This window comes from Meles meles, chromosome 5, assembly GCF_922984935.1.
Source record: "Meles meles chromosome 5, mMelMel3.1 paternal haplotype, whole genome shotgun sequence".
NCBI classification, from domain to species: Eukaryota; Metazoa; Chordata; class Mammalia; order Carnivora; family Mustelidae; genus Meles; species Meles meles.
The window spans coordinates 12,188,102-12,213,659 of record NC_060070.1 but is presented as its reverse complement, the minus strand read 5'-3'; the positions used below and the strand labels follow the sequence as shown (position 1 = coordinate 12,213,659).

Sequence of the window (25,558 nt, the reverse complement as noted above, 5' to 3'; positions counted from 1 at the left end):
TCGACCTTACGGCGACATTACATCCTCCGCCTGCAGGTTGATGATCGCATTTGGCCTCTCGAAGTTCTAGAGAAAGGAGGCAGTGTTTTGCCATCTCTATTTCTGGCGTCTAATGTGGGTCACCGGTGCTTGTGGCATACACACAGGCAGCACCGACGGACCGAACGGCACAACCTCCTTCGCCATCCACTCATTTTATCACTCTGTGAGCTTCGGTCTGCAATTTTTCAGCTCTTTCTCCAGCCTCACTCTGCCTGGAAAGCCTCCTCCTTAGGAAGACCAAAATAACAAACATAAAGACCTCAGACTGTACCAGCAAAAAGTTCACAGGGCTGTCTTAATCACCGCGGGCTGCATATAACTAGCCAAGTGTTGTTTTGGAGCTGAGAAAGCACAATACTCCTTCTTCCTGGATCGTTGCCTGCCTTTGTCCAATATTGTGTTGTTTTTTTTTTTTTTTTTTTTTTTTTAAGAAATGTACTTGCTTCTACTGGAAATCCACTAAATTATCCTCTTTATATAGGTCCTTAAATTAAAAAAAATAGATTAACATTTGCCATCTAGAATAAAGATATTGCTGGATTTGGGAAGCCTGTTGATGCACAAAAATGCCTTATTTGTTATACTATTCTAAGTTATATGTAAAAAAGAAACAGGCTCCTACCTTGGCAGGCTCCAGAGCTCCTTCGAGGCCTGTCCCTCTGCCCCAAAGGCCTTACATAAAGCTTCCGTCCAGTCTCCCGCTACCCGGATGTGGACACTGAAGAAGTTCTCCTGAGGAGCCGAGGTAAGGGTGAAGGGGTGCCATTCCAGCCGGGATATGGATGGGCACTGGATCAGGATGTACTGTCCCGGCGCCATTTTAAAGTTACGCTTTTTCATGTGAAGTTCTAGAACTCCAGACGGGTGGCTCACCACCTAAATCAGAGCAAGACAGTCGTTTTCTCTTTTTTCTCAGGTGAAGGGCGAAGACAATGGCTTTTGTTCCACCAGAGGTTTTTTAAATTTTAGAATCTGCTTTTTTGAGGTATCCTTTTACATCTGCCATTTGCTATTTCCTTCCAGGGATCTTTGCCATGCCTTTTATATTGGACTTGGCAGCTCCAGCAAGCATGAAGCTTATCTCCTTTAGAGTGCCATCCCAAATTTGGGTAGCTGCACCCAGGTGCCACGTGCTGTCCGACACGTGACTTTACGTCTCCAAGGGCCAAGCTCTCACTAGCTCCGTTAGCCGGGATCAAGACAATAGGATTCAGCATATCAGATCCTGCACTTAATGATGCTTAGAGTTATTAAAAGACCTACTGAGCTGTCTCCATGGTTTTAAAACGTAGGCCCTGTTTGGTACTGTTTTCAACGATCTGTTTCTTTTCTCAATCTCTGGTTGATTAAGCCTGTTGTTGTCTCATTCTAAGTGGAAAACTGTCTCCAAATTCACGGTGAAATGTTTCATTTTGTTTTGTTTTTAGTCAGGTCTCATCCCCTGTCCTGCTCAGGCTCTGAGTTTGAGGTGTAGGAAGCAGCAGGCAGACTCTCATCGCTAAAGAGACTGGCCACGTGCTGCTTATGGGAAGGAAGGAACTGATTTCCGTCTTGTTTCCTGAAAAGAAATCTCTCTAGGCTCCGATGTCTTCTTTTGTGGCTGGAGACGAAAGGGAGCAAAAGCAAATATCTAGATCCTGTGACAGTATTTTTCCATTCGGAAGAGAACCTCACAGCATTTTAATCATTGGTTCTGTTTCCCATCTCCCTACTGATATTTGTTCTGATTCTGCTGTTAAATTGTCTCCCTAGTAACAGCTCTAGTGGGTTTCCAGAAGTTTTACTGTCTGGCTTTTGACGTGGCCTGATATCCTTTGGTGCTTAACTTAAAAGCAGCAACACGGAAACAGCTTAAAACAGAAATATGAAGCAATTTCTATGCATCTCCTTTCATGGAGACAGTTAAGGAGATAGAGGTTCTGTTAATATTGTATTAGCAATACAGGTTTGGTTAGCGGAGCATTTAAAACACTGGGGGCAGGGTCTTTGGTACTTTTCAGGGTCCTACGCATCTTTTCCTGGTCTAGCTACTCACATCTTCCTCCAGCATGTGGTGAAAATTGGAGAGCTGTGAGGAGGTGGGGGCAAATTGGAAAACACTTCCTGGGGCTCTCACTCACTAGGCTCCCCCCACCCTTGCTCTCCCTCTGTCTCTGAACCTGAGGAAGACTGTTCTCTGTCCTCTGCTCAGTACTTCCGAGTGGAAGTGTGTGCCTTTGAAAATGTCTGTCTATTATTTGTGTGTTTGCAAAATCACCATCTTTACGTGTCGAAGGAAGTGATTGTACTAGAAGTGACCATGGGCAATGTCAAGTTGACTCTGTCCCCCCGCCCATCCTCCCCAACCCCCAGTGAGAAACTGAAATTAAAAGCAGAATGGATGATTCCTGGGCGGCTCCATAACCTTTATCAGAATTCTGTGTCTCGGTCTGGAGCCCTGATCTCTGTCTTCAGTAAAATTAGTCACACTAAAAGATGCGCGGGATACAAGCAATCATTAGAACAGAAGATGGGCCTCTAAATTACAGACAGTTCTGCAATAAAAATGGCAAATTAAAAACTTGGGCTAATAAAAAATTTTCATCTACACTCAGGCTTTTATTCAGACATAAAGCTACACGCATACCTTGGTAATGACAACTTCTTGTTGAAACCGCCACAACCTCATTATTCTTTCACACACATATAGGACCACAGGGCCTAAAACCCATTTCCAAGCCTGTAGAGAACAGCAGAGAGAGAGAGAGGGGAAAAGGAAATGAAAATAGAAACCAAATATTTTCAATTTGAACCAAATCAATACATAACATGATGGGATTCAGACATTTTCCTTTAACTTTGGGCCAGTTATCAACAATAAAGATATCTCCTTGTATTAAATACTATAAGATTCAATTATTCCTTGAAGCCTACAAGCTTATTTAAGAGATTAAACTCTTCTGTATTGGTTTTTATGCTTACTTGATCAATGTTGCCTTTATGTAATTAGAAATAATTGAATTTGCAAAGAAATAGGAAAGCAGATTGATGTTTATGTTACGTATGATAGGGTCATAAATGCTCCCAACTCAGCCAAAGTCAAAGGCTTACAGAGCTACATTCCTGAGCCAAAGTAGGACATGGAAAATTAAATAAAAACATTTTCAACAGTAATTTTTTGGGCCAACAATGTGTCACAATTGGGGGCTCTGCCTGAAAAAGCACCCACACCCACCCCCACATGCCCATACCCCCCCCCCCCCACACACACTCACACAAGTATGCATATCCACTGTTATCAGGAATAAGACATAAAGGCTGTGTCTCAGAACTTTAAATGCAGGTTTCCAGAATCAGAACAGTATCCTCCACAGTCTTCTGGACGATTGTGACAACGTACATTTCCATTCTGAGTAAATCCTTTCCTACGTTAAGCTTTTATGAGACTAATCTGTATTACTGATGATCAGTTTGCCAGGAGGCTAGTCTTGGGCGAGTGTTGTGCACAAACGTAAGGTGTCCCCTTCCCCTGGAAGGGAGGGACTGGGAACTTCTGATGTTTGAAGACTTACACTAGGTCTGATACCAAGGACCCTATGAGGTGTATGGTATTCTCTTGGTTTTCGGAAGAAGACACTGAGGCAAAGCTAGATCAAACAGATTGTCCAGGTCCCAAAGGTGCACCCGCAAAACATGACCCCAGAGGGGTCTGACTGCCTGGCCTGTGCACTTATCACGGAATCATGCTTCTTTCTGTCCCGTGTGCAGACATTGCTGCTGAGCCTTGTTTTGTAAAACATTAGAGACTCAGTCATTCATTGAATTTTAGAATGTTAAGAGTTCTCTGAAATCTCATCTAATTCTTCATTTAAAGAAGAAAAAAATCCTTCCTTTGTGGGAATGGGTGGCATGGTGTAGGGAGACAGAACTCGATCCTAGGGAGCTGGGACTGGAACTCAAGCCTTTCATAACTTCCCCAAATTCTCTGCTTGGGATTCTAAGTGTACCTCAACCTTCCTACTAGCACATTACGTTAGGAGCAGGAAGGCTATCTCATCCTTTTGAACTCATGTTCCCTAAACCCTTTCTAGCTGACGCACCATTTTTGATGCTAGTTAGTCTTACCCATTCTCGTTTTGTCTGTTCTGGGGATGGGTCACAAGCCCTTCAGTGTTATTTTTGCTTCTGTTATCTCGCTTGTGTATTTCTCTTCTGTTTACTGCTGGGTCTGTGTGCCTGGCACCTCTGTTCACCTACATTAACCCTCCTTGCTTTTTCCTTGGGGGCCTCTTATTGGCCTGAGAAAGGCTCGATTTATGCGTACAACACAAAGCAATTTGACCCACTTATTCTTTTCTGCCTCAGTGGGGCTCAGCGACGTGTTCAGAATAGCAGAGAGAATAAAACCTTTTGTCCACGTATGCGGTGGGTGAGCCGGTGTGATGAGCAGAGGATGGGAGAAGTCGGGAAGGGGTAGACACGAAGGATGGGGTTAGACCACGGGAATGAATTCTTCAGTCTCATATGCTTGAATGAACCACAAAGTGTTTTGAGAATTGGTTTGGATATTTACAGAAAGGATAACAAGAATGCAATTCTTTCTATGAGAGCTTAGAGAGATATTTGCAAAAACGCTCACATAGTATCTATGTGCTTTTATAAATAATATTCCACGCCCATTTTAGAAAGTTTCAGACATCACTTCATTTTGAAGGTGTCAAATCAGTCACGGTCTTGGATTCTTCCATATTGATAAAGATGGGATGGATTGGAGTGCCTCGGTGGCTCAGTGGGTTAAAGCCTCTGCCTTCCACTCAGGTCATGATCTCGGGGTCCTGGGATCAAGCCCCACATCGGGCCCTCTGCTCAGCAGGGAGCCTGCTTCCTCCTGTCTCTCTCTGCCTGCTTCTCTGCCTACTTGTGATCTCTGTCTGTCAAATAAATAAATAAAATCTTAAAAAAAAAAGATGGGATGGGTTATTTTTCTTCGTGTGGTTAGTCAGGAAAGAAAATGTGAGCTATGAGTCCTCGGTTCTGTGTCTGCTCTAGTATATAAATTGCTCCAGGAGGAGAAAGCGCAGTTTGGGTATACCGTGATAATCCTGGAGCCTCTGGGAGTTAGGGAGTGAGGGACAGCAGTGGCCAGAGGTGAGTCTTAGGTTATCCTGCACAATGACTGGGATAGGAAGCGTGAGCAAAGACAGAAGGAGGCCAGAGCGCAGAGCAGGAGGGGCGCCTGAACTGAGTCTCAGAAGACCTGGTTTCTGGTCTTGGAGTTACCGTCCCTCCACGTATGACTTGTGGAAAATCTTGGGTCTTTTATGTTCAAATTTTCTGCTTTGTAAAATGAGAGAGTTGGAGAACATTATTGGTTGGGTTTCCTCCAGGCTCTTACATGTTTTAGCTTTATTCACAGAGATAAATAGAGTGTCAAGGGCTTGTTCTCATGGAGAGCCGCAGAGAGTGGAAAAAATGAGGGGTGGGAGAAGCCTGGAGTTCCAGAATGAAAGCCAAAGAGAGGAGAGATGAAAGTTCGTGGCCATAGAAGCTCTGGGTTCTTGATGTGGCTTTCCTGGGAATGTCCTTTGTGACCGCAGGGAAGACACGAAAACTTGGGCCACAGGCTCTCCACCTGTTATGTAAGGTGGCGGGGCTATTTAGCATCGAGGTTTCTTTCATGCTCAAACACGCTATGGCTTCTTTGCTTTAGTTTTTCTTCTCCAAAAATACTCAAAGAGTCATGGTACAGTGAATATTTTACGATGGAAATAAAGTTACATTGATTTAAAAGCTGCCATAATGAAACTTGTTTCTTCCACTTTCACTCCTGGTTTTTCATTCCTACCAGAAAATAAGAACACGCTGGCTCTAATTTTATTTTACATTTATAAACGGCCTCTTTTTCTAGACAATAAGATTTCCGGGGGAAAGAGTCATGTCTGTGGATCCTGCGTCTACCGCAACTCCAAGCACATGACAGCCATTTAGAAAAAGTTTACTACACTGACGTTTACTCAGTTAAAGCTTCCTCCCCTACTGTTGACATCATGACCTGGTAAGTTAAAAAGCGTTAACCTTATTATTATTATTATTGTCACTTGTTGATGTAATTAAGTAAAATAAGGCGCTTCTTTGACTAAGGAAGACCAGGCTTCTTTTGAGAACACGTTCCATGAACAGCTCTGGACTCTGGAGCCTTGTCAGACGCAGAAGGGGGTTAAAGGAACAATTGGTTCCCTCGATCAGTGCGGTATCTCCGCGGTGATGTACAAAAAGCATTCTCCCTCCTAACATGGACGGTAGTGCACCACCGAAGGTGGACGGATAAATGTTCTATCGATGAAAGTACTGTGAAAAGTCAGGAGAGGCAAAGAGGAAGATACGGAGAGATGCGGTGCAGCGGAGCGCAGGAGCCCGCCCTTGTCCTTGGGATGCCTTCTGGATTCAGTGTCTATAAGACATCAGAGAGAATATTGTACATTCAGCCAAGCAGTAATTACACAGCCCACACATGCTTTGAATCAGGATCCATTAAAAATAATGAGAAAGAGTGACAACATGAGTTTGGGTGTGCAAGGAGGTGTAGCAGGGGAGAGTTAACAGAGAGATGGGTAAGTTCCCCCCTTTTAATAATAATTAATGTCAGCATCCGCTGCGGAGCGGGATCTGGTCTGTATTCATTAGGTGTGGGAGAGTATTGATTTTTTTTTTTTTTTTTAATGGAGACGAGGTAGCTGAAGATTTTAGAGAGGCATTCGTGTTCCTCATTAATATGCAGGCTGGGTCGTGGCTACCAATAGTTGAGTTTAAGACAGAGACAATCTATACTGACCATTAAAAGAACCACAGTCTAATGGGCACATCTATTCCAGTACTCTCGGTTTTAAACATTCCTCCTAGCAGTTTTCACTTTTAAAATCCAGTGCTTAATTTAATATATTCGAGGATTTTAGAAAAAGTCCATCCTTTGAGTCCTCGTAAGCTGATGACTTCATTTCCTGAATCCCCCGCCATTTACATGCTGTTATTCCATTTTTAATGACACATATTTTGGGAGCACTGTTTCCTTCTAGTTTTAATCTGCTAGCTTCATTGATTCGCTTTTATGCATCACCCAGCTGCCCCACGGCTTGCATTGCTCGAAGAATCCCGAGGAGACCAAATAGGGTCATTATTTCTATTTACCTATGCTACCGACTGTAATGATGACAGCAGGTCCAGGAAATCTTACTTTTGAGAACTTGTGGACGCTATCGTCCACTCTAATGAATTAGGTCTCCTTTTGTCTACCATCATTATTTCAGTCATGGGAGCTTAATGAGAACAGGAAATAAATGCATTTAATATCCCCATTTGTTTGATCCCCAAAGTTGTCGGAAGCAAGAAGGCAAGCTTAATAAAGAGGGCAGGCTTCTCCTCATTTGGCTGTTGCTTAACGTCCGCTGGAGAAGTGGTGCTATTAATTTCCAGAATGGTGGAGGCAGTTCTGCAGGGGAATGGGGAGCTGACCTTGCAGAGCAGAGGGTGGCAAGCCAGAGACGGGGTCGTTGGCAGTTTCGGTGCTGTGCATTCCGCCATAACAGACATCCGCAGTTCAATGCGAGTGCAGGAGCACATTTCAAAGTGGACAGAACACTTTTGGCAGTGAACCTCTTTTAAAATGATCCATAACTAGATTTTTCCATTAGCACACTTAATAAAGTTGGCTTTGTCTAGTGGTGACATGGGCTGTTCTTTCTCTCAAGCAGATAAAGCTCCAGTTCTTTTAACTATGGAGACAGCTATTTTTTAAAAGCTCTTGGGTTCACTCTTACCGAGGGCTCCTTGCCAGAAAATTGAGGCACGGGGCATGGGGCCGCCTTCTGCCACTGAGCATAGTGATCTCTACAGAAGGTGACGTTGTGCTGCTGTTGACTCTCGGGAGTCTGGCCTCGAACAATCCGACTTGCCATTAAAACAAAACAAAACAAAATGAAACCTTAAATATTTAAAATTGATTTTGTGCAGTCTGGTGATACCACAGATATATATTCTACAATATATTCTACAATGGGCTCTGGAATAACACTTCAAGGGTCTTGAAACTCGGGCTGTCACTCATTTCTCTCAGCATCTTTAAAAATAGGAATTTAAGAAGCTTCAAGTAACTTTGAAGATCCCAGAAAAGAAGTGCCCCTCTGCGGTATCCTGTGTTAAATTGAAAGTGTCTATATTAGAGAATTCATAATGAAGGGAAATTGTTTGAACACATCCTTTTGTAGACTGTTGAATTTAATTAGGTTACATCTCGTCCTGATTGCTGATTTGGGCTAATTGGCTAACTTTGTACTATTTGGGTCTTTTGCAGATTTATTTAACTTCTACCCTTTTTGGTTTGTTTCTGAGTACCTCGAAGTTTTCAAGTGAAGGAGTCAGAAGAAGTGCCCTGAATAATGATATTTTTTCCCCAGTGACCACTAGCAGGCGTAGTGTTTGACAGGGTCAAAATAGGTCAGTGGGAAGTATGTCTTCAGGACTACATGATGAATTTGAGAGCAAAAAAGAAGACTGCCTTCGTGAATGGAGCACTGGATCAAGAGTCCTGTAATCCTGCTATATTATATTTGCCACAAATGCAGCACTAACTGACCTTTGACAAGTTGCTCTGGTATAAGTTCCTCGGTTTACCCATCGGTGCACCGGGCTGCAAAGCCTAAGAATTGAGGTCATGCAGTCTGGGAGTTGCTCAGTTCTTAGGTGTTTATGAATAAAAACATTGACTTACATACTCACAGACTGAAAAACTTTAGCATCATCCAGGTTCATGTCCTGTAACCTATGAAGCAACATGTCCCCTTTTGCATCGTTGGGCATTGGGGGAGGGAGTGGCAATGACCCTGGGGACCTCAGACCTCAGCCTGGAGAATTGACAATTTGTCCTTTGTCCCAGTCTGTGATGTGGAAGGCATCCAAAATATCCCTTTGAGTTAGATGAATATAGCTATCTGTGAATCTCCCATGAGCAGTTGAAGCCCAGACATGGGAAAGGCAAATAATAGATAGGAACCAGATGAAAAGATTCTATACATTTTAACACCATCATTCTCAAGCTCTAGGCAACATTCTCTATATTATCTAAACTTCAGAACATTTCACAAATGCAGTATCTTTTTAAAAATTTAAAAAAAAGTTATGTCTTCATCTATGCTATCCCATAATAGAAAGATTAGTGGGCTTTAACACATTCCAATAATCCTCCTTTACTTGGCATTTTGTATAGAATTTGCAAATTACTTTTTGCTGTAAACAGTGGCTGTGGAATACTTCAAGCTGAGAAGATTAAATGAAGCCCTTATCCCAAAATAAGCCTTTCAACTAAGTTAAAATGACTAAAATATTTCATCTTATGAAATGTTATTTGGATATTAAAAAATATCTCCAATGCAACACTGGCCCATCGAAGTCCTCTTGTGTGAATGCGTGGAGGCAGGATCCGGGGTGACACGTGCATGATTTTTGCGACGAGGAGTTCTAGACCCATGTGGACTATGAAGAGCCTCTCAAATGGTGCTACAAGGGTTAATGCCCCAGCATCAGCAGAAGAATTCACAGAGAAAGGGGGGTCTGGCAGTTTTTGGGCTGGTTACTTTGGGACCATCCATCCGGCTCCACAAAATACAAAGAGTCAGGGTGAGGAATCAAGCATCAGGAGAGCCAACTGCCAATTTTAAAGACTAGAAAGCTGTCAGCCAGGCAGCAGCATACATAGGACCGTTGACTGACTAGGATTCTAAGGATGAACAGATGAATTGGTAGTTTTTCCCCAGGGTAACATATACCCTAGCGGGGAGGGGGGGCAGTGCTTCCTCTGCAGTGTCTGGGGGTCAGACGAGCTGGTGGATGGTGGGGAGCTCTTAGTCAGGCTTAGGCCATGGCAACAGAAGGGACCTTCATCAGAAGTGGAGGGTTGAGCTTGAGGGAGCAGTTAGCGGGAGGGGGTGGTGGAGGTGAATCACACAGAGCTTCCCTATGCACCACCCTCCCCCCACCCCTCGCCCGCCCTGTCGTGGGCCCCACCGTCACTGTGTCCTGTGTGCCTGGCCAGGCCCTGAGGTCTCCGTGGCCAGGCTCTTCCAAGTCAGGGCAGAAGCCGAGTTCAGGCTCAGCAGCTGCAATGGTGGGAGAAAAATGTGCAAGAGGAGATGGGCTGGTGCACATTCCTGCAGGTGTAAGGAATGCTTCCCCAGAGAGCCAGTGAAGAGCTGTTCTGCAGGGCTTGTCGCCAGAGAAGGTTGGGTTGTCTGAAGACTGGTGCTGGGAGTCTGACTGCGGCATTTATTCGTCCTGGTACCTGGAGGGACTCACTTAATCCCCGGACCTGCGTCCTCCTTACAAAATAGGGATAATTTCACCCTCTTTATGGGACAGGACAGGACAGTTGTTAGGATCAAACAGATCATGCACATGAATGTGCTCTGAAAATTGTGAAATGGAAAAAAAGGCATCAGTTTATGAAATAATTAATGGGGGACAAACTAGTGAGCAGGCATCAGTTGGTTTTTTGGTCCAGAGTCATTTTGAGACTATTGAAAGAACTGAAACATTGTATTTGAGCTGCTACTCTAGCTTCTTGATGGAGAGATTAATAGCACCAGGCAAGTATTGAATACCGGAATGGCATTGTATGAGATGTTCGGGCAAGAAGGAATCCTAGAAGTCAGATGGGGAAACTGAGGTCCATAAAATTGAAAGGAGTTGTACATGGCCACCCTGATGACTAGTGGCAGAGCCTTGGTCTGGCTGCCATCTGGCACGCTGCTCCCTCCCCCGCACTGGTTTTCCCAGTAGGTGGTTTTGGTTAAGCAGAAATGACATCTGGGTGTCCGAAATACATATCCTGACTAATGTAATTTGGATTGCAAAAATACGTTCTGAATGAAACACAGATTTATTGTTCTCCAGCATTCATTAAAATTTCTGCATCTTATAAACATGTCAAGACTCCCCAACAGAGTTAGCAAGAAAAATAAAGATATTACTTCATCATCTACGTTGCTTATTTTCAGTTACTAAAAAAAAAGGTGTTTGCCCCAGTGAATGCTCTTTTCCATACCTTCTGTGTGTCCTTTAGTACCTGCCAGTCATGTTCCTCCATCCAAAGGGCTTTCTAGGATGATTTTGAGGTTCACAGACGTAAAATCTTATACTCTGAGCACACTATGGACTTACCCAGCTCCATGGAATGCCAGACTGATAAAGAAGATGATGAACACATGGTGTGTGTACCAGAACAACTCGTAGGAGACCTGTCTGATGAACTCGGTGGAAGAGGTCATGATCAAGATTAAAGCCAGAGAGAGGATCAGGCCAGTAACACCCGCGATTGTTGTTAGCGATTCAGTGATGGTGTTCTAAAAGAAACAGGCACCATGACATTGACATCTTTGTTCTACCTTTCCATTTTAGGGTGATTACTTGAGAGTCCATGCAGGGGGTAGTTCAAGGTGTTCATATCAGGAGCATATTAGCCTCAAAGGGGGTCCCCATATGACTTAAGATGGGAGCTTCCTTGTCCTTTCCTTTGCCCTGTTTGATGGCAGACATTTGCTTTGCTCTAATTCCATCAAACGCAATTGAATCATTTACATGTTTTCCATCTGTATAAATCAACCTTTCTGTCAAAGATATTACGTTGAATTGAAATGAAGACAATATATGAAAATGCATTTTAAGATAAAATACCGTAAAATAAATCCAAATCTCAAGTTTTGAATCTTTAAAATAAAAATGTGGCTTGCTATGCCTAATTGCATTTTAACATTAATAAACACTTTTTTTTGGAGAAATCCCTCAGGGGCATTCCTAATAAAGCAGCTGCACATTCTGTTCCCCTGGTAGTTATTCCTTGCTCTTGCTTTTTAATTGGAAGGACCATGACTTGCATTTCTTTCATGCCACCTCAGGAGGCTTGGAATAAAGCTTTGTAAATCCTAGGTGATCAATAAAGATACAGCTATTCTTATCTGGTAGACACTGCCAAAAGACTGGCATTCTGACCTGTGAGTGCAAGGGATGGTTAAAGAGCCTTCTAGAATATGAATCACAAAGCACTTTGTATTTACTGTGCGTTTTCCATACCCTTGCCAAGTCATTAGTATTCATACGTTGTGTTACTATCATTGAGACGACCAACCGTGAGCTCAATAAACTCACACTGTATCTTTTGTCAGTAAAATCTCATTAATCTGGGCTGCTTTGAGATCTCAAGGTAATTTGGGTAGGGACTTCTCCTTGTTTATTTATTTTTTTCCTTCATAGAGCAAATAGTTGAAATAAAATGGAAAGGGGTATGTCTAAAACATTTAAAAGACTTTTTTTTTTGCAAGTGTACTCAAGCATTTTAGAAATCCATTTATACCATAGGCTATGCTAATTTCAAATCATCCTTCTTTGCTTATTAAGGCAAGTCCCCACTTCCCTTTTCTTGCAACATATTTTTGTAGACTGGTTTGCGTAGCCATGTACCCTCTAAAGTAATCCCACTGCATCTCTTTAAAAATACTTCATAATGCACACTTGGTGTTATGGGTACTTTTTCCAAATGTACCAATTTGTATTATTGATCTTTCTCCAAATACCCTGAAGTAGAGGGTTTCTTGAACTTAATTAACACTTACATAGTATATTGCTTCTAAAATTTTGAGAAAACTATATTGGGAATAACTTAATTATCTTGTTAAATTGCTTTCAAAGTCCTTCTAATAAATATTATTCACTGTATCATCTTTTCAAAATACTGAGGTTTATTCTTGGTTGTCTGTAACAATGAGCACCAGTGGGGAAAAGCGTCCACCCCGGAACACTTAGTGGGGAAAAGTGTTCACCCAAGTAGGAGTCAACATAAATACTGTGGCTCAAACGAGGGACCCCAAATGCCTTCCCACAGGCTTACGGCATCTGTGTTTTCGACTTATAACTTTGAAACTTGGGCTTCTGATTGTTGTCTGCTAAGAAAATATAGTTCTCCTTGATTAATGGCCTGATATTGGAAATCATCTTAGGATAATTAGGGACATACCGTGGAAGAATTTTCCCCCAAAGAGACTGAATTTTGCTTCTTCAAAAAAGGCTGCACAGGCAAAACGGTCATGAAAGAGATATTTCCACGGCTGGAGTGCATTGTCTTGGATTCTTCTTGAACAATACTGATTTTTTTCAGCCTGTTCAACACGCTGAATGCCTAGTCCAGTGGGGTAATTCGTGACCCGATATTTCGATCAACCAGGACAAAAGGGGTAAGAGTGGAGGAAAGGAGAGGAATATCTTTATCTCCACCGGTGGATTTCTGGAGCTACATTTGTGGTTTTGTTTCCCACATGGGCTGCCACTCCATGCACACAGGTAATTAGCATGAATGATGTCACTAGCCACGCAGGTCTGATTATGAAATTAGCTACTCTGCCCAGTATCTGATTCGGCAGGTCAGCCAGCCACATGTGTGCCAAAATATGGTATGGGAGAAGAGATCCAAACACAATTTGTAAGTTGAAGATGGAGACATCCAGTTTTTAATGCCAGGATGTAGATGGCACTTCACACTCTTTATGATTCCACCACCACCACCAACAAAAAGTATCTAATCATGAGCTGCTTTAAAATTTAAAATATCAGGGTTTTAACAGGTTACTGCATTTTCTGTTCAGGTGTATTTATTATGTTTTTCTATAAACTAATAAAGTGGCATCAGTTTTTCTTCTTGCGCATAACCTCTTAGCAACATTTATGAAAAAAATCGCTTTTTTAAAAAATGGTGAAGTTGATGTTAACATTTGGCAGAAACTTCTCTCCAGCTCTCTTATTAATAGCTTTTGAAACACAGTGTTTCTGATAATGCCACGGGAAAAGGAAGGACTTTTCAGATGAGAAACTAGGTAGCGTGCAAGGACTCACTGTGTGGAAGGTCCGGATGGGGTTGAGGTAGCTCTCATTTGGGGCGTTGCCAAGTTTGGAAAGCGCGGCAGGAAGTCCCTCTGCTTGAGCTGACTGGCTCCAGTGGTATCGCTGTAGGTTGCACAAATGGGCGACGATGTGGATGGCTACGGTTGAGGAGATGACATCAGACATGTGCCATGCGGGATTTCTTCCTTTGTGGCTACTCAGAAATGCAATGCCTCTGTGGTCAAGTTTCTCTGTTCTGGCTTGTGTCATCTCCAAAGAGTGATTTATTTGTGTGTCTTTCCCAGCGTCTTGAATAGAGTGGATTGAATTGTTCTAAAGGGATGCTGTGACTTGCCACATCCATTTTAATTATAGGAAGAAATAAAGTAAATCTCAATTCCCCATAATTTAATTATAAACATATGCTCATTCTGCAAGTGGAATAGGTATTGGGATATCACAACATAATTATATATATATATGCTCCATTATATATAAAATTCCATATTATATATAGAGCACATTCTGTTTTATACATATGTCTATGGATTCCATATTTCATATCTTATGTAATATGTTTTCCAAGCAATCACAGAGCATTATTCTAGAGTACTGTGTATCATAGCCATGGACATCTGTGCATCTGACAGATAGGATAGATACCAGGGAAGAGTTTTTGTTCTCTTTCAGACATTATATTTTCTTTTCTTCCTTTATATATTTCAGTGTATATGTATATTCACTCTGACACATACACATATACACACTATCTTTGCATGTGTTATTCCTAGAGGATTGAAATAAGTTAGTATTTATAGAACTAATCCTCTCGGTATATTCTTAAGAAGAAAACTCAGCTTTCTAATTCTGAGAATTGGTGATGTCTAAATTCTAAATGGAGAGAACATGCTCAGGAACACAGCATAATTTAGCCTGAGGAGTCTGTGCCCAATGCCACTCTTTTCTGTCTTGTAAAATCTGTGGGGAAGCTAGCAGTCACAACATCCAGACAAGGACTTCCTCCTGATGCTTTTCCTGCAAATGAAAACCCTGTTGGGTGACCCGTTGATACCAGCCATTGGGATCAGATTCAAGTGTGAAATGAGAATTCATTACCCAGGGTGTAGATAACTTCCCAGTTGATACCTCCCCCCGCCCCACCATGAAAAAGAGTGGTGACTGCTAATTTCATACAGTCACTACACGTTGTAGGCAAATTCTGGAATCCTCCATGGCTGTACATTGTGGGTTGAGGTGTGTGGGGAGTGGAGGAAAAAGGAACAGCAGAGACTTCCGAGAATACTGGTGGCATTTTGGTCCCTGTGGTCCTAAGAGCAGATGTATTTAGAAATACCATCTGCTATTTAGCTTTACTCTCTGTTCCCTGAGTTTCTTTGATCAGAGCCATTCCCTTTTCTGACCTGCAAAGTTGTTTTTGTGCTTTATGACCCAACTCAAAAGTTGTTTTCTATCAAGTATCTTTCAATTTCACAGCACCAACGATGCCAATGATACAGCAATGATTTAATTGTAACACTTCCTAGACATTCCTGTTATGAGTATTTATTTACATCTATCTTGCCCAAGGGACTCTCGTGCCTCAAGACGTCCTCATCTTGTAACCTTAACACTTGGCTTGCTTACTACCAGTATGTACTGAATAAGAATTTGCTGAGTGACAATGAGTTTACAGGAAGGGAGAAAGGGTCAGCAGGTTGTCTGTAGCTGCAACATTACTGGAGTACTGTTTTCCCTGCTAATAATTTTTCCTTTTTTTGCACATTTTCTTGCTGGCTTAACGTTGGGAATCACTTCAAATATGCACCTTGCTGAAGCTCAGCTAAGAAGGCAAAGCACGGTGGTATTTCTGAGTCCATGATGTTGACTGTCTCCTTATGGGTATGGTATGAGTAGCACCGAAAAGGCATTGTACTTCTTCCTTATGTTCCATTTGTCAATTAATGTGGTGGTGTCTATGCAGGACTGCCTTGTGTAGTCTCAGTGTCCACAAAGCTAGAAACACTTGTCTAGGACTCATCTCTCCCGATATTAATTCATATACATTTCGTATACTGTATATGAAATGAAAACTATGGGGTAAATTGAATGCAAACATGATCAGCAGTATTCCTAATTACTGTTTTCTGACAATCAGCATAATTTTTTTTAACAGGTCCTATTTCTCATAGCTAACAGACACTGAATACTTACTATACTCTAAACACCATTATAAATGCTTTGGGCATATTATCTCACTTAATATTCAGGTATTAGTCTTACTGCCATTTGACAGACCAGGATTCAAAAAGTTATGGCCCTTGTAGTTCACTAAAGGCAAAGGTGGGATAAACCCTGCTTGCCTGCCTCCAGACCCCCATTTTTGACCTTTAAGTTACAGTGCTTCTTCTCACTTTAATCATTGAAATATTGAAAACCAGTTTCTCCTGTGGCTTTGGTAAAACTCTTTGAATGGCTCACTTGGTGTCTTTCGAGTCAAACAGCTCCTAAGACGGACTGTAACCCTTGGAGTCCTCTTTGCAGGTGGGTGGAAACTCTCCTTTCACTTTCTGCCCTTTACCCTCACCCTTCTGCCTGTGGCTGTCCTCAGTTCTCCTCCACAGACTAAAGCACACCAGACAGAGTGGAGCTGTTCCCATTTTACAGAAGCGGGTACTGAGCTTCAAGCCAAATCAAGTGCCGACATTTACTGATTCCATAATCTGTGACATCCAGAAAGGAAGTACAGGACAGATTCTGTGTCTTTTATATTCTGCATCCCATAGCATTCTCCTCCTATGTAAGGAGTTGTTGATCACAATCTATTTCCTATTAGATTGATTTCCACATGAGAATTTGACACTGTTAAACTAGATTTAAGTACATTTATTGAATGAGAAAAGATACTGAACTATTTGTTTATTCTTATTGCCTGTCTCCTATAACAGAGCTGAGGAAGCTAATGAAGTAGTATAAGAAAACCCAGGATAATTTTTAGGAGGTAGCTCCTGAGGGAATCTGTTGAGAACTACTCTTCCCAGCTTTTTTTCATTACTTTAAAATTCATGTCTGAAATATTCCTTTGCTCCAACAGCCTCCATTTTGTTTTCTTTTTTACAGGTAATAAGATAACAAGTAGAATATCTTGTTTCATTCATCTCAGGAATTCTCAGAAGGAAAACTACTTGTGCCCATTTGGTTTGTCTAAACATTTTATTTCCTCTGATGTCGGACCCTAATTTTATTGTGATCTTGGTTTCAAATGAACAGTACCCCTCCCACCAACTCCATGGCTGCTGGGACTTGGTAGATGGCCAGGGAGATACTGATTTTGCTGTTTTTCAGACATTATATGTTCCATTCTTCCCTTTGCACACTTTAGTTATTTTATTTTATTATTTTTAAAGATTCATTTATTTGAGAGAGAGGCAGAAGGAAAGAGCTAACTTCTTGCTGAGCGGAGAGCTGGACATGGGGCTCGATCTCATGACCCCTGAAATCATGACCTGAGCCAAAAACGAGAGCCAGGAGCTCAACCGACTGAGCCACCCAGGCACCCCGCTTCGGTAATTTTGCTATGACTAGCCATGCTATCTACGCTCACGGTGCCCCTTTCTCCAAGCCTGTGATCCAACGGTGATAGGGTTGGACTTTCTTCTCTCTCACTCATCAGAATCCTATCCTGTTACTAGAGTTGTTAGAATGTAGCCGGAAGGACACTGAGAAGGATACCTCTCAGTTACTTCTTTACTTTCAGACCACTTTCTTATCTTTCTTATCTGTAAAATGGGTGGACTGAATGAAATGAGATGCTATCTTGGTTCCTTTCCAGCAGTTCAGGTTCCTGTGTCTCCTTCGAAATTAACTAGGGACATTTATCATCCAAAGGGGTCTGGAGACTAATAGAAAAGTGATGCAAATATGGAACACTGTTTTAATGTTTTCAAAAGCAACACTGGCTTAAGCAGGCTTTTTAATTTTGTGGCAAATCCCATGCCATCAATTATGCCGGTGGGGTCTTCCCCATGCCCCTGAGGATTTTCTGCCCAGCCCCTAGAAAAGTCCGAGATACACATCTCCAGAATCCACCCAAACGCTAGGGCTAAAAGTTGCTATAACTGGGTCTTTTCACAATCCTATTTTCTCACCAAAGTACTTTTACAGTTAAAAGAGAGCAGCAGTCTTGGACAAACCACAAATGCACATTTAATTGGTGTGTGAACTTCTGAGTTCAAATAAGGAGCTTTTATTGAAGAGTGAACAAAAAAAAATCATAAAGGCTACAATTAGAGCCAGTTGCCCTGAGAAAGTTTCTTTTCCTTCTTTCTTGCCTTCTTTTTATTTTTCAGGAGATCAAAGGAAACATAATTGAGGGAGAATCTTGGAAGGGCGGTCAGTTCTTGCTATCTTTCTGCCTGCCTGTCAGTGATAACAGTCATTTTGGAGTTAGTCACCTCCTAATTAAGCAGCCGTCAGAAATAAGGACCCAGGGACAAATCCTGGCTGTGTATCTACAGCCAGAGCCTGGCCCTCCAACTTTTAAGACTGCAGTCTGATTTCCGCAGGAATGCACATGGACTCTGGCACCCTAGACTACTGTACGCCACTCATTTGTAAGTCAAGTTCAGTTATGCTGGACAGGACAGGGGAGACAGCCTCCTTGGAGGCCCCAATGCTTCTTGCGGAACTGGATTAGTAACAATTCTTTGGAGATCTGGTCCTGAAGAATTTGGGCCTCTATCCTGGGGTCTCCAAGTCTTTCTATTCAGTACCTTTCCTCTGAGCGCACTGCTATCAACCTGTCTCTCATGTTTATTGAGCTTTGTAAACTAATTTTAGCAGCTCATCAGGAGCTGCCTGTGGGTAGTTGTTATGCCCCCACACGTCCCTCCCCCAGCCGAGCAGTTGTAAGCCATTTGGGTCACTATTCACAGCTCCCTCTGAAGAACGATTTTGCTTACAGAACTGCTATTCAGTTGGAAGATCTTTAAGGTCCATTCTGGACCACGGAGTCCAGAAGGATCCACATTCATAAGAACGAAGGGGCTGTGAAGCAGGAATTTTTATGCCACTGGGGTTATAGGTCCCTGAAAATGATTTATTAGCGGTTGAAAAATGCTCCAGCGACTCTTATCATAGGCAGGCAAGTGGGAAGGCAGGAAGCCAGGAGAAGAGTTTCTGTCACTGCATTTTCGGTGATGCCCTTGATTATAGATACCATTGTTTTTCTCGCTCCTCCTTCCCAGCCTACTTCCACCAGGCTCTAATTACATCCTTTAATGATTTGACCAATTAAAGCCTGCAGTTCAACTTATAGAGGATGAGAAATTAGGGGCTGGCACGCAAACTTCGATGTGGATGCTCTTCTTCCAAGGTTACACACCTCTATTAAGCCAGTCGGCTATTTGAAAAGCCGGCATAATGGGCGATGCTAATAAAATAAGCACGGGGACATTTTCAGCGGCTCCCAAGTGAATACACCAGAAGGACGAAATGTGAAAAGCAAAGGGATATCTATGAAACCAGGGCATAGCATTTTTTTTTTCTCTAAAAGCGCAGTTGCCAGCCGCATTTCTTAGTTAGTGTGAAATGTAATAATTGCTATGTCAGGGCTCGGAGAAGCAGAGAGCTCTCTCCTCCCCACCCTCCTGCCTCTGCTGGGAATGGAAACAGCCCTGCCCTGCTGGTTGCCATGGTGGTGCGGGAAGGTGGTGGGGGACAAGTGCTTTGCTCTCAGAAGCAGTCTGACCCTGCGGGGGTGTGGGGGGCTGTTTAGAGCCCAGGGATGCTTGGGATCCCTGCAAAGCAGTGGAGATTCAAGCAGAAGAGACACCCCCGAGTGGTATTTGATTCTCTCCAGGGATTTGTGAGGGAAGGAGGGAGAAAGAGCGTGCTGCTTCTTGTTGCTGCAGAATGTGAATTTATTTTGGACGACCAGCATCATTTTGAATCTCTTCCCTGCCTAAATCCTGTTTCCTCCCCTGCCCCCCACCCCCAAGCTGCCTCTGGGTCCCTGAACAACTTCTGCATGGTCTTGTACCTTTCCTGCAAATTCCCCCAATCCTTTTTGCCAGCTGGCTGACTCCTGCTCATCCTCAGGTTTGACCAAATTTCTTGAGGATGTATGTGACAGGGGCTGGAAAAACCAAGCCAGGTAAGGCCCATCTTAGCCCCTGAGGAGATCAGAGTCCAGAGAAATTTTACTCTGTAGTAGGAGGCATGACAGGGAGGAGAGGTGGCCTGACAGCTCAGACCCGGAGGGTCAGGGGAAGACAAGCCAGGCAGGGAGTCCCAGATATGGCAACACCGTATCTACTGAGGAAGGAAAGGAAGAGCATTTAACATGAAGGGGGTAGGGGTAACAGGAGCAAAAGCACACACTACTCAGGGACCCAGTGGCTGGGCCTTGCGGGGGGGGGGGGGGGGGGGGGGAAGCAAGGGGGTATGGAGAGAGATGAGAGTGGAGGAGGGAGCAGCGCTCACTGAACGGAACCCTCTGGCCATGCTAGACTTGGAGGTGATTCTCTTGGCAATAGTTGCAAGCCGATGGCCTCTCTTGGTCTCCGGTTTCCAAGAGACAACCTGACAACTAGTCTGAACATCTAGAGATGGATAGATGGTATTCTTGTTCTTTTCATTTCATAGAAGAAAAGACTTTTAAAAAAACTTATCTGAGATCACAGGACCGACCAGTAGCAGAGGAATAAAATAATTTGGTTGCCTGCTTCTAGTTAACTGCTGTCCCTGCTAAATTATTAGTGCCTACGCTACTTTCGGGTTATAGCTTCTCTTAGGGTATCTTGCACATGGGGGACATTCAGTACACATCACTGATGCATTTATCCTATTGATATATGATTATACAGAAAGAAATGTACATACCCAAGGGTTTAAGGACAAAATTATTACAGAACATATTTTCCTTTATTTTTTTTTTTTTTTGCTTCTTTTTATAATGTGCTTCAATGCTGTGGGTTTTTTTGGTTCCTTCTCTCTTTCTCTTAGAGTTTAGTTCTGCCTTAAGCCTATTGCATAGTCGTAATATCCTTCCTGCCATTTTACTGTCTTTTATCTGCTCTTTTAATACAGGAATTCAAGATTCTTAAGATTTTAAAGGAAACCTAGAGAATCCTTAAATTCCTTTTCTGAAGAGCCTTCCAAGGAGTGGTCTGGACCTTGTCCTGACAACACCCATGAGAGGGAACTCTGTATTCTCAGGGACCCTCATTCCAATTTTAAGGTCTGGATGATTCCATATCTGAGCTGAAATCTGCTTCCCTGAGTCTTCATTCCATTATGCGTTCAACTCATACATCAAAGGTTTTCGGCACCTCTGTAGACGGTAGCCCAAGTGGCCTTGGACATTAAGATGCATTAGTTTGTACTTTGCCCTCCATCCCTTGCCTGGTTTTCTCTGGGACATGATGTCTCTTTACCCTTATTTCTTAACAAACTACAAAGACCATTTGCAAGCATTTCCTGGGTTGGTTTAATCTGGCATTGAGGACAATCGATGGGGAAATCTCCCCACATGTCTCACCGCACACCCAAAGTTGTGTTAATTGGCACTCGGGCACTGTCTGTCATGTCTTGTTGCTTAATTAAATCCACATTTGTTTTGAGTGTTCTTCTTCCTCTGCTGTTTTTTATGCATGAGAGGACAGAAACAAATGAGGAGAACATTTTATAGTTAAATTAGTTTGGGGGAAACATTCCTGAACCATAAGTCCTTATTGTGCAAATAGCCTTTCATTTCTGTGTATTTGTTGTCCAACAAAACCACAAATGAGTTGGTTATTGCTTGGTTTCTTTTCTTCCTTAGCAGAGTTTAACCTTGGCCCTGGATGCTAATTTTTATTGTATTTTTCTTGAATTCTCTTGTCTTCTTATTCAAGAAACAACAATAACACTGTATATGCTCTAAAGCCTTGTATCTTTTCAAGGTCCTTTATTATCCACTAGCTCAATATTATCCCAAACCCTCTTCACCTGCTCTTCCTTTTCTTTTTTCTTTTGCTGCCTATGATAGCATTTTCCTACGTCTGTGAATGAGATATTGAGTATAGGTCAGTTTTATTTCCAATGTGAATTATATTGAATAGCACAGTATTCATTTTGCAAATAGGTATTTATTGTTGTCTTCTCAACAAGCTTAATTATTCACAAATGACAAGGGAGCTTCATTAACTTTTCCCCGACAAACTGAAGGCTTGGTAGGGAAGACGGCATGAGTTTAAACTAGAAATTAAAAAATCCATTGGCATAAGGTTTATGTGGTCAAATGGAAGGCAAAGATTTATTTAAGGGTGAGCCTTTGGCGGAGGAGGAACTAAAGCAAAACTTAGAAGTTAAACATTAGGTTTTCTAAAATGCACTGGGCGATGAGTAAGAAGCTCTTACCTCCATTAACAGCAATCCCATAGGCGACCAGTTTGTGGAATTTGAGATTTTTATCTAATTGCCTCATCCATGGGCCTCTGCAGCACTGGATTGACAGAAAATACAAGTCTTGTTTGGAGAAGAATCAGGGATGACAGCACGCTGAGAGCTAAGAGAGCAGGACTCAGGCATTCCCTCTGTCTATATTCCTGAAGGTGCGGCAATGGGGCTCAGAAGTGAGTGGCCAGTAATTCGTCCAAGAGGTAAAACCAAATGGTTATTACTGACCTCGCTGACATTTCAACTCAATAAAAGTGAATGAGGTAGTATAGTTCCCTGACTATAAGTCTAAATTCTGGAATAAACCTGCTAATCTCCATGCGCCAACTAGTTTTAGGAAATGAAGATGGGAACCGTCATTCTCATGGATGTGGTGTAAGCAGTCTCTAAAGTATTCCTTATTACACAAAGAATAGCACTATATTCATCTATCTCTAAATATTCATAAAATGATGATTATATAATAAATTATCTCATCTAGTTATTGACATTCTCATTTTTCTCTATAGCAGCTTACTCTCTTCAGCAGGAAACACGGTACGCAACACATTGAAGTCAATATAATTAGGAAATGTCCTGTTATGTCTAGTAGGGGTTAACGTCTACATACTGAAATCTACATACTGAAATTGTGCCTTCCTGGGCAGAGAGCTCAGAAAGATGCGTCCTTCCTGGCATTTGGCTCAACTGCTTATTTTTCTCCTTTCAATTAGAAATGGTAACAGTTCAAACTGTTACAATACTTCCATCTTTGCGAGTCAGGTCAATTCTATTGCCCATCTTTTTCTGAAGGAGCAAATGCATCAGGGAAAGGCTGAGCAATGACTCCAATGTCATGCAGGGAGGGAAAGGCAAGAGCAGAAGTCACACCAGATGTACTGATTCCTGATTTTCAGTTTTAGCCACTAATTCTCTCTTACAAAGAAACCAACTTTAATTCAAACAGGATGATTAGGAATTTCACAGTAAAATACATCTTTATCTTCCTTGGTGCTTATATTAGGACATTAAGACAATGGAAATTATTTCAAATGTTTTAGTACTTACAGTACTTGTCCCTCTCATGAATGAAATAAGGTTTCGACAGATTGGTAATAGAATCAGCATGCAGTTAAAATTCAGACACATTGCAGATGCTCGTGCCCAAGCCAACGCTGACTGTCCATATGTAAAGACACAGGAGAGAGATGCAGTGAGAGTAAGGAAGCTGGGGAAAATAGAACGTTTTCCGAAATGATAATGTGTAGTCACCAACTCTACTTACACCCAGAATAACGCGCGTGTAAAGGAAAGATTCTTCCTCTTCATACCAACAGAATGTGTCAATAAACAGATATAAATTCACTCCCAGCCATGAGAGCTAGTGTTGAATGAAAAGAGACCAATCAATACTATCTTCAATCTTTTCTTCTGTTCAAAATCACTTGGGGTTCTTCTTTTAAAGTGAAATGAAGAGCTTCTCTGTGTTAATCAGACTTACTCCACACTTATTTCTCGTAGATCAGTTTTTAACAGTGATTACAATGTTAATAAATTGCTAACTTTATAAAAAAGGTTTTAAACACATATGGTGTACTTTAAGGAATTTAATGAAAAGTACAAAACCTTCCTAATCAACATCACTCTAGTGTTTTAAATCAATGATGGCAAAAGGAGGAAATCTTTAAAAACAACTCAGAAAGTACTCTAGAAAATTTCCAATTTCATAGTCTAATTCAAAGACTTCATTTGATTTACAGAAACATTCATACATTATGCAAAAACAAACTACTTGACTTTAAAAATAATTAAAAATGAACTCAGTCGAAAAACAACTTTACATGATTCTGTAAGGATAAATTAAATATATCTACTGAATGTTTTCTAACAAGTTTTAGTCTTTTACCAAAGTAATACTTCAAGCTATTTAGCATTCCTGTACAAATCATATTAAAAGTCAAAGACTGTCTAATATATATATTTAAACTTGAATAACAAAAGTGATACTTACTACTAATATGATGGAGAGACTCTCATTCAAAATCCAGCACCCCATTCTGACAGCTTTGCTCTGTTGCTGTCAGCAAATTATTTCTTTCATTCACCTGAGCCTGGCTGCTGTATCCTTAGTAAGGGCTTCCCTCCTAAATTATTTTGTCTTTTTGTCTTAGGAAGCACCTACTGGGAGCAGCTCTCGAGGAATTTCTAATTAAGGACTTCTTGCCAAAGGCACATCACCAGGCTGACATGCCTCATGACCTGGGTGAATACAAGGCAAGTCTCTGTCTAATGATTCTCGTCTTCAAAGATTTCATAAGAAAAGAAAGCTCGTTTTATTAAATTATCCTCATGTACTTTATACCCCATTCATTTTCTACATGATTGCAGTCAAGATGATAATAAGTCTTTATGTAAATTTGAGAAATAACCTCACTGATGAAGGTCGGGTGCAGCAAAATACTTCACTTGAACTTTTTCTACTTTATTTCCTCCACTTTTTTACTCCCCCCCTCTTTTTAAAAAATTCCTTTATAGAAGATACAGAATGATGGTAAATAAACATGAATTGAACAGTTTTTCAGAAGATGGTGAAGAAAAGAGAAAAAGATCTTGGAGTATGACTCTAAAGATTGAAGTCGATGATATTTGTGGGATTGATGGAATGAATGTTATTTCCCCCCCTATTCGAACTTGGTGAACCCATGAGATAGATAAGATTATCATAGTGAATCCAGAAAAAAAAAAAGAAAAAAGAAAAGAAAAGAAAAAATGAGCTGTGCATAAGTCCAGCCATTTTATGCTTTTGTGTTCCTTACAAGAACTATGACTATTTTGGTAGACAAAGTTGCTCCAGTTGAAGCAATTTGCTTGTTACTCCTGACCCAAGTATTTCATTTAAAAATTTCAGATAATTAAGATGGAAATAAGAGGAGAGTTGCACCATTTAAACAATTGCCTAAGCTTCTGTGTCTTTATGTGGTGAAGCCATTTAGTGGTCCTACAAGAATTTTTTTTTAATATTTTATGTTGATAGGAACAGTAATTTGATATTCAATGACCTAAATAATGATAGCAATGATAATAATAATAATAATAATAGTATTAATCCTAAATTTTAAATAAGTAATCAAGGCACTAGGTTAAGAACTTTTTGATATTGTCCAATTAAGTCATGCATTAACGCTATGGGGTACATATTAAAAGC

General features: G+C 41.5%; 1 protein-coding gene across 1 annotated transcript in view; it reads right to left on the bottom strand.

The window, feature by feature from the left end:
- The window catches only part of NOX3 (NADPH oxidase 3), a 55,735-nt gene extending 31,326 nt beyond the window's left edge, over positions 1 to 24,409 (bottom strand). Inside the window, exons 1-9 of the mRNA XM_046006516.1 lie at positions 24,365 to 24,409; positions 23,639 to 23,734; positions 23,422 to 23,532; positions 22,336 to 22,420; positions 13,951 to 14,096; positions 11,230 to 11,411; positions 7,836 to 7,965; positions 2,669 to 2,761; positions 665 to 918 (exon numbers count right to left, since the gene is read on the bottom strand). Of these exons, the coding sequence (XP_045862472.1) occupies positions 665 to 918; positions 2,669 to 2,761; positions 7,836 to 7,965; positions 11,230 to 11,411; positions 13,951 to 14,096; positions 22,336 to 22,420; positions 23,422 to 23,532; positions 23,639 to 23,734; positions 24,365 to 24,409 (1,142 nt within the window). The remainder of the gene's footprint in view (positions 1 to 664; positions 919 to 2,668; positions 2,762 to 7,835; positions 7,966 to 11,229; positions 11,412 to 13,950; positions 14,097 to 22,335; positions 22,421 to 23,421; positions 23,533 to 23,638; positions 23,735 to 24,364) is intronic.
- Positions 24,410 to 25,558: the final 1,149 nt, after the last annotated feature.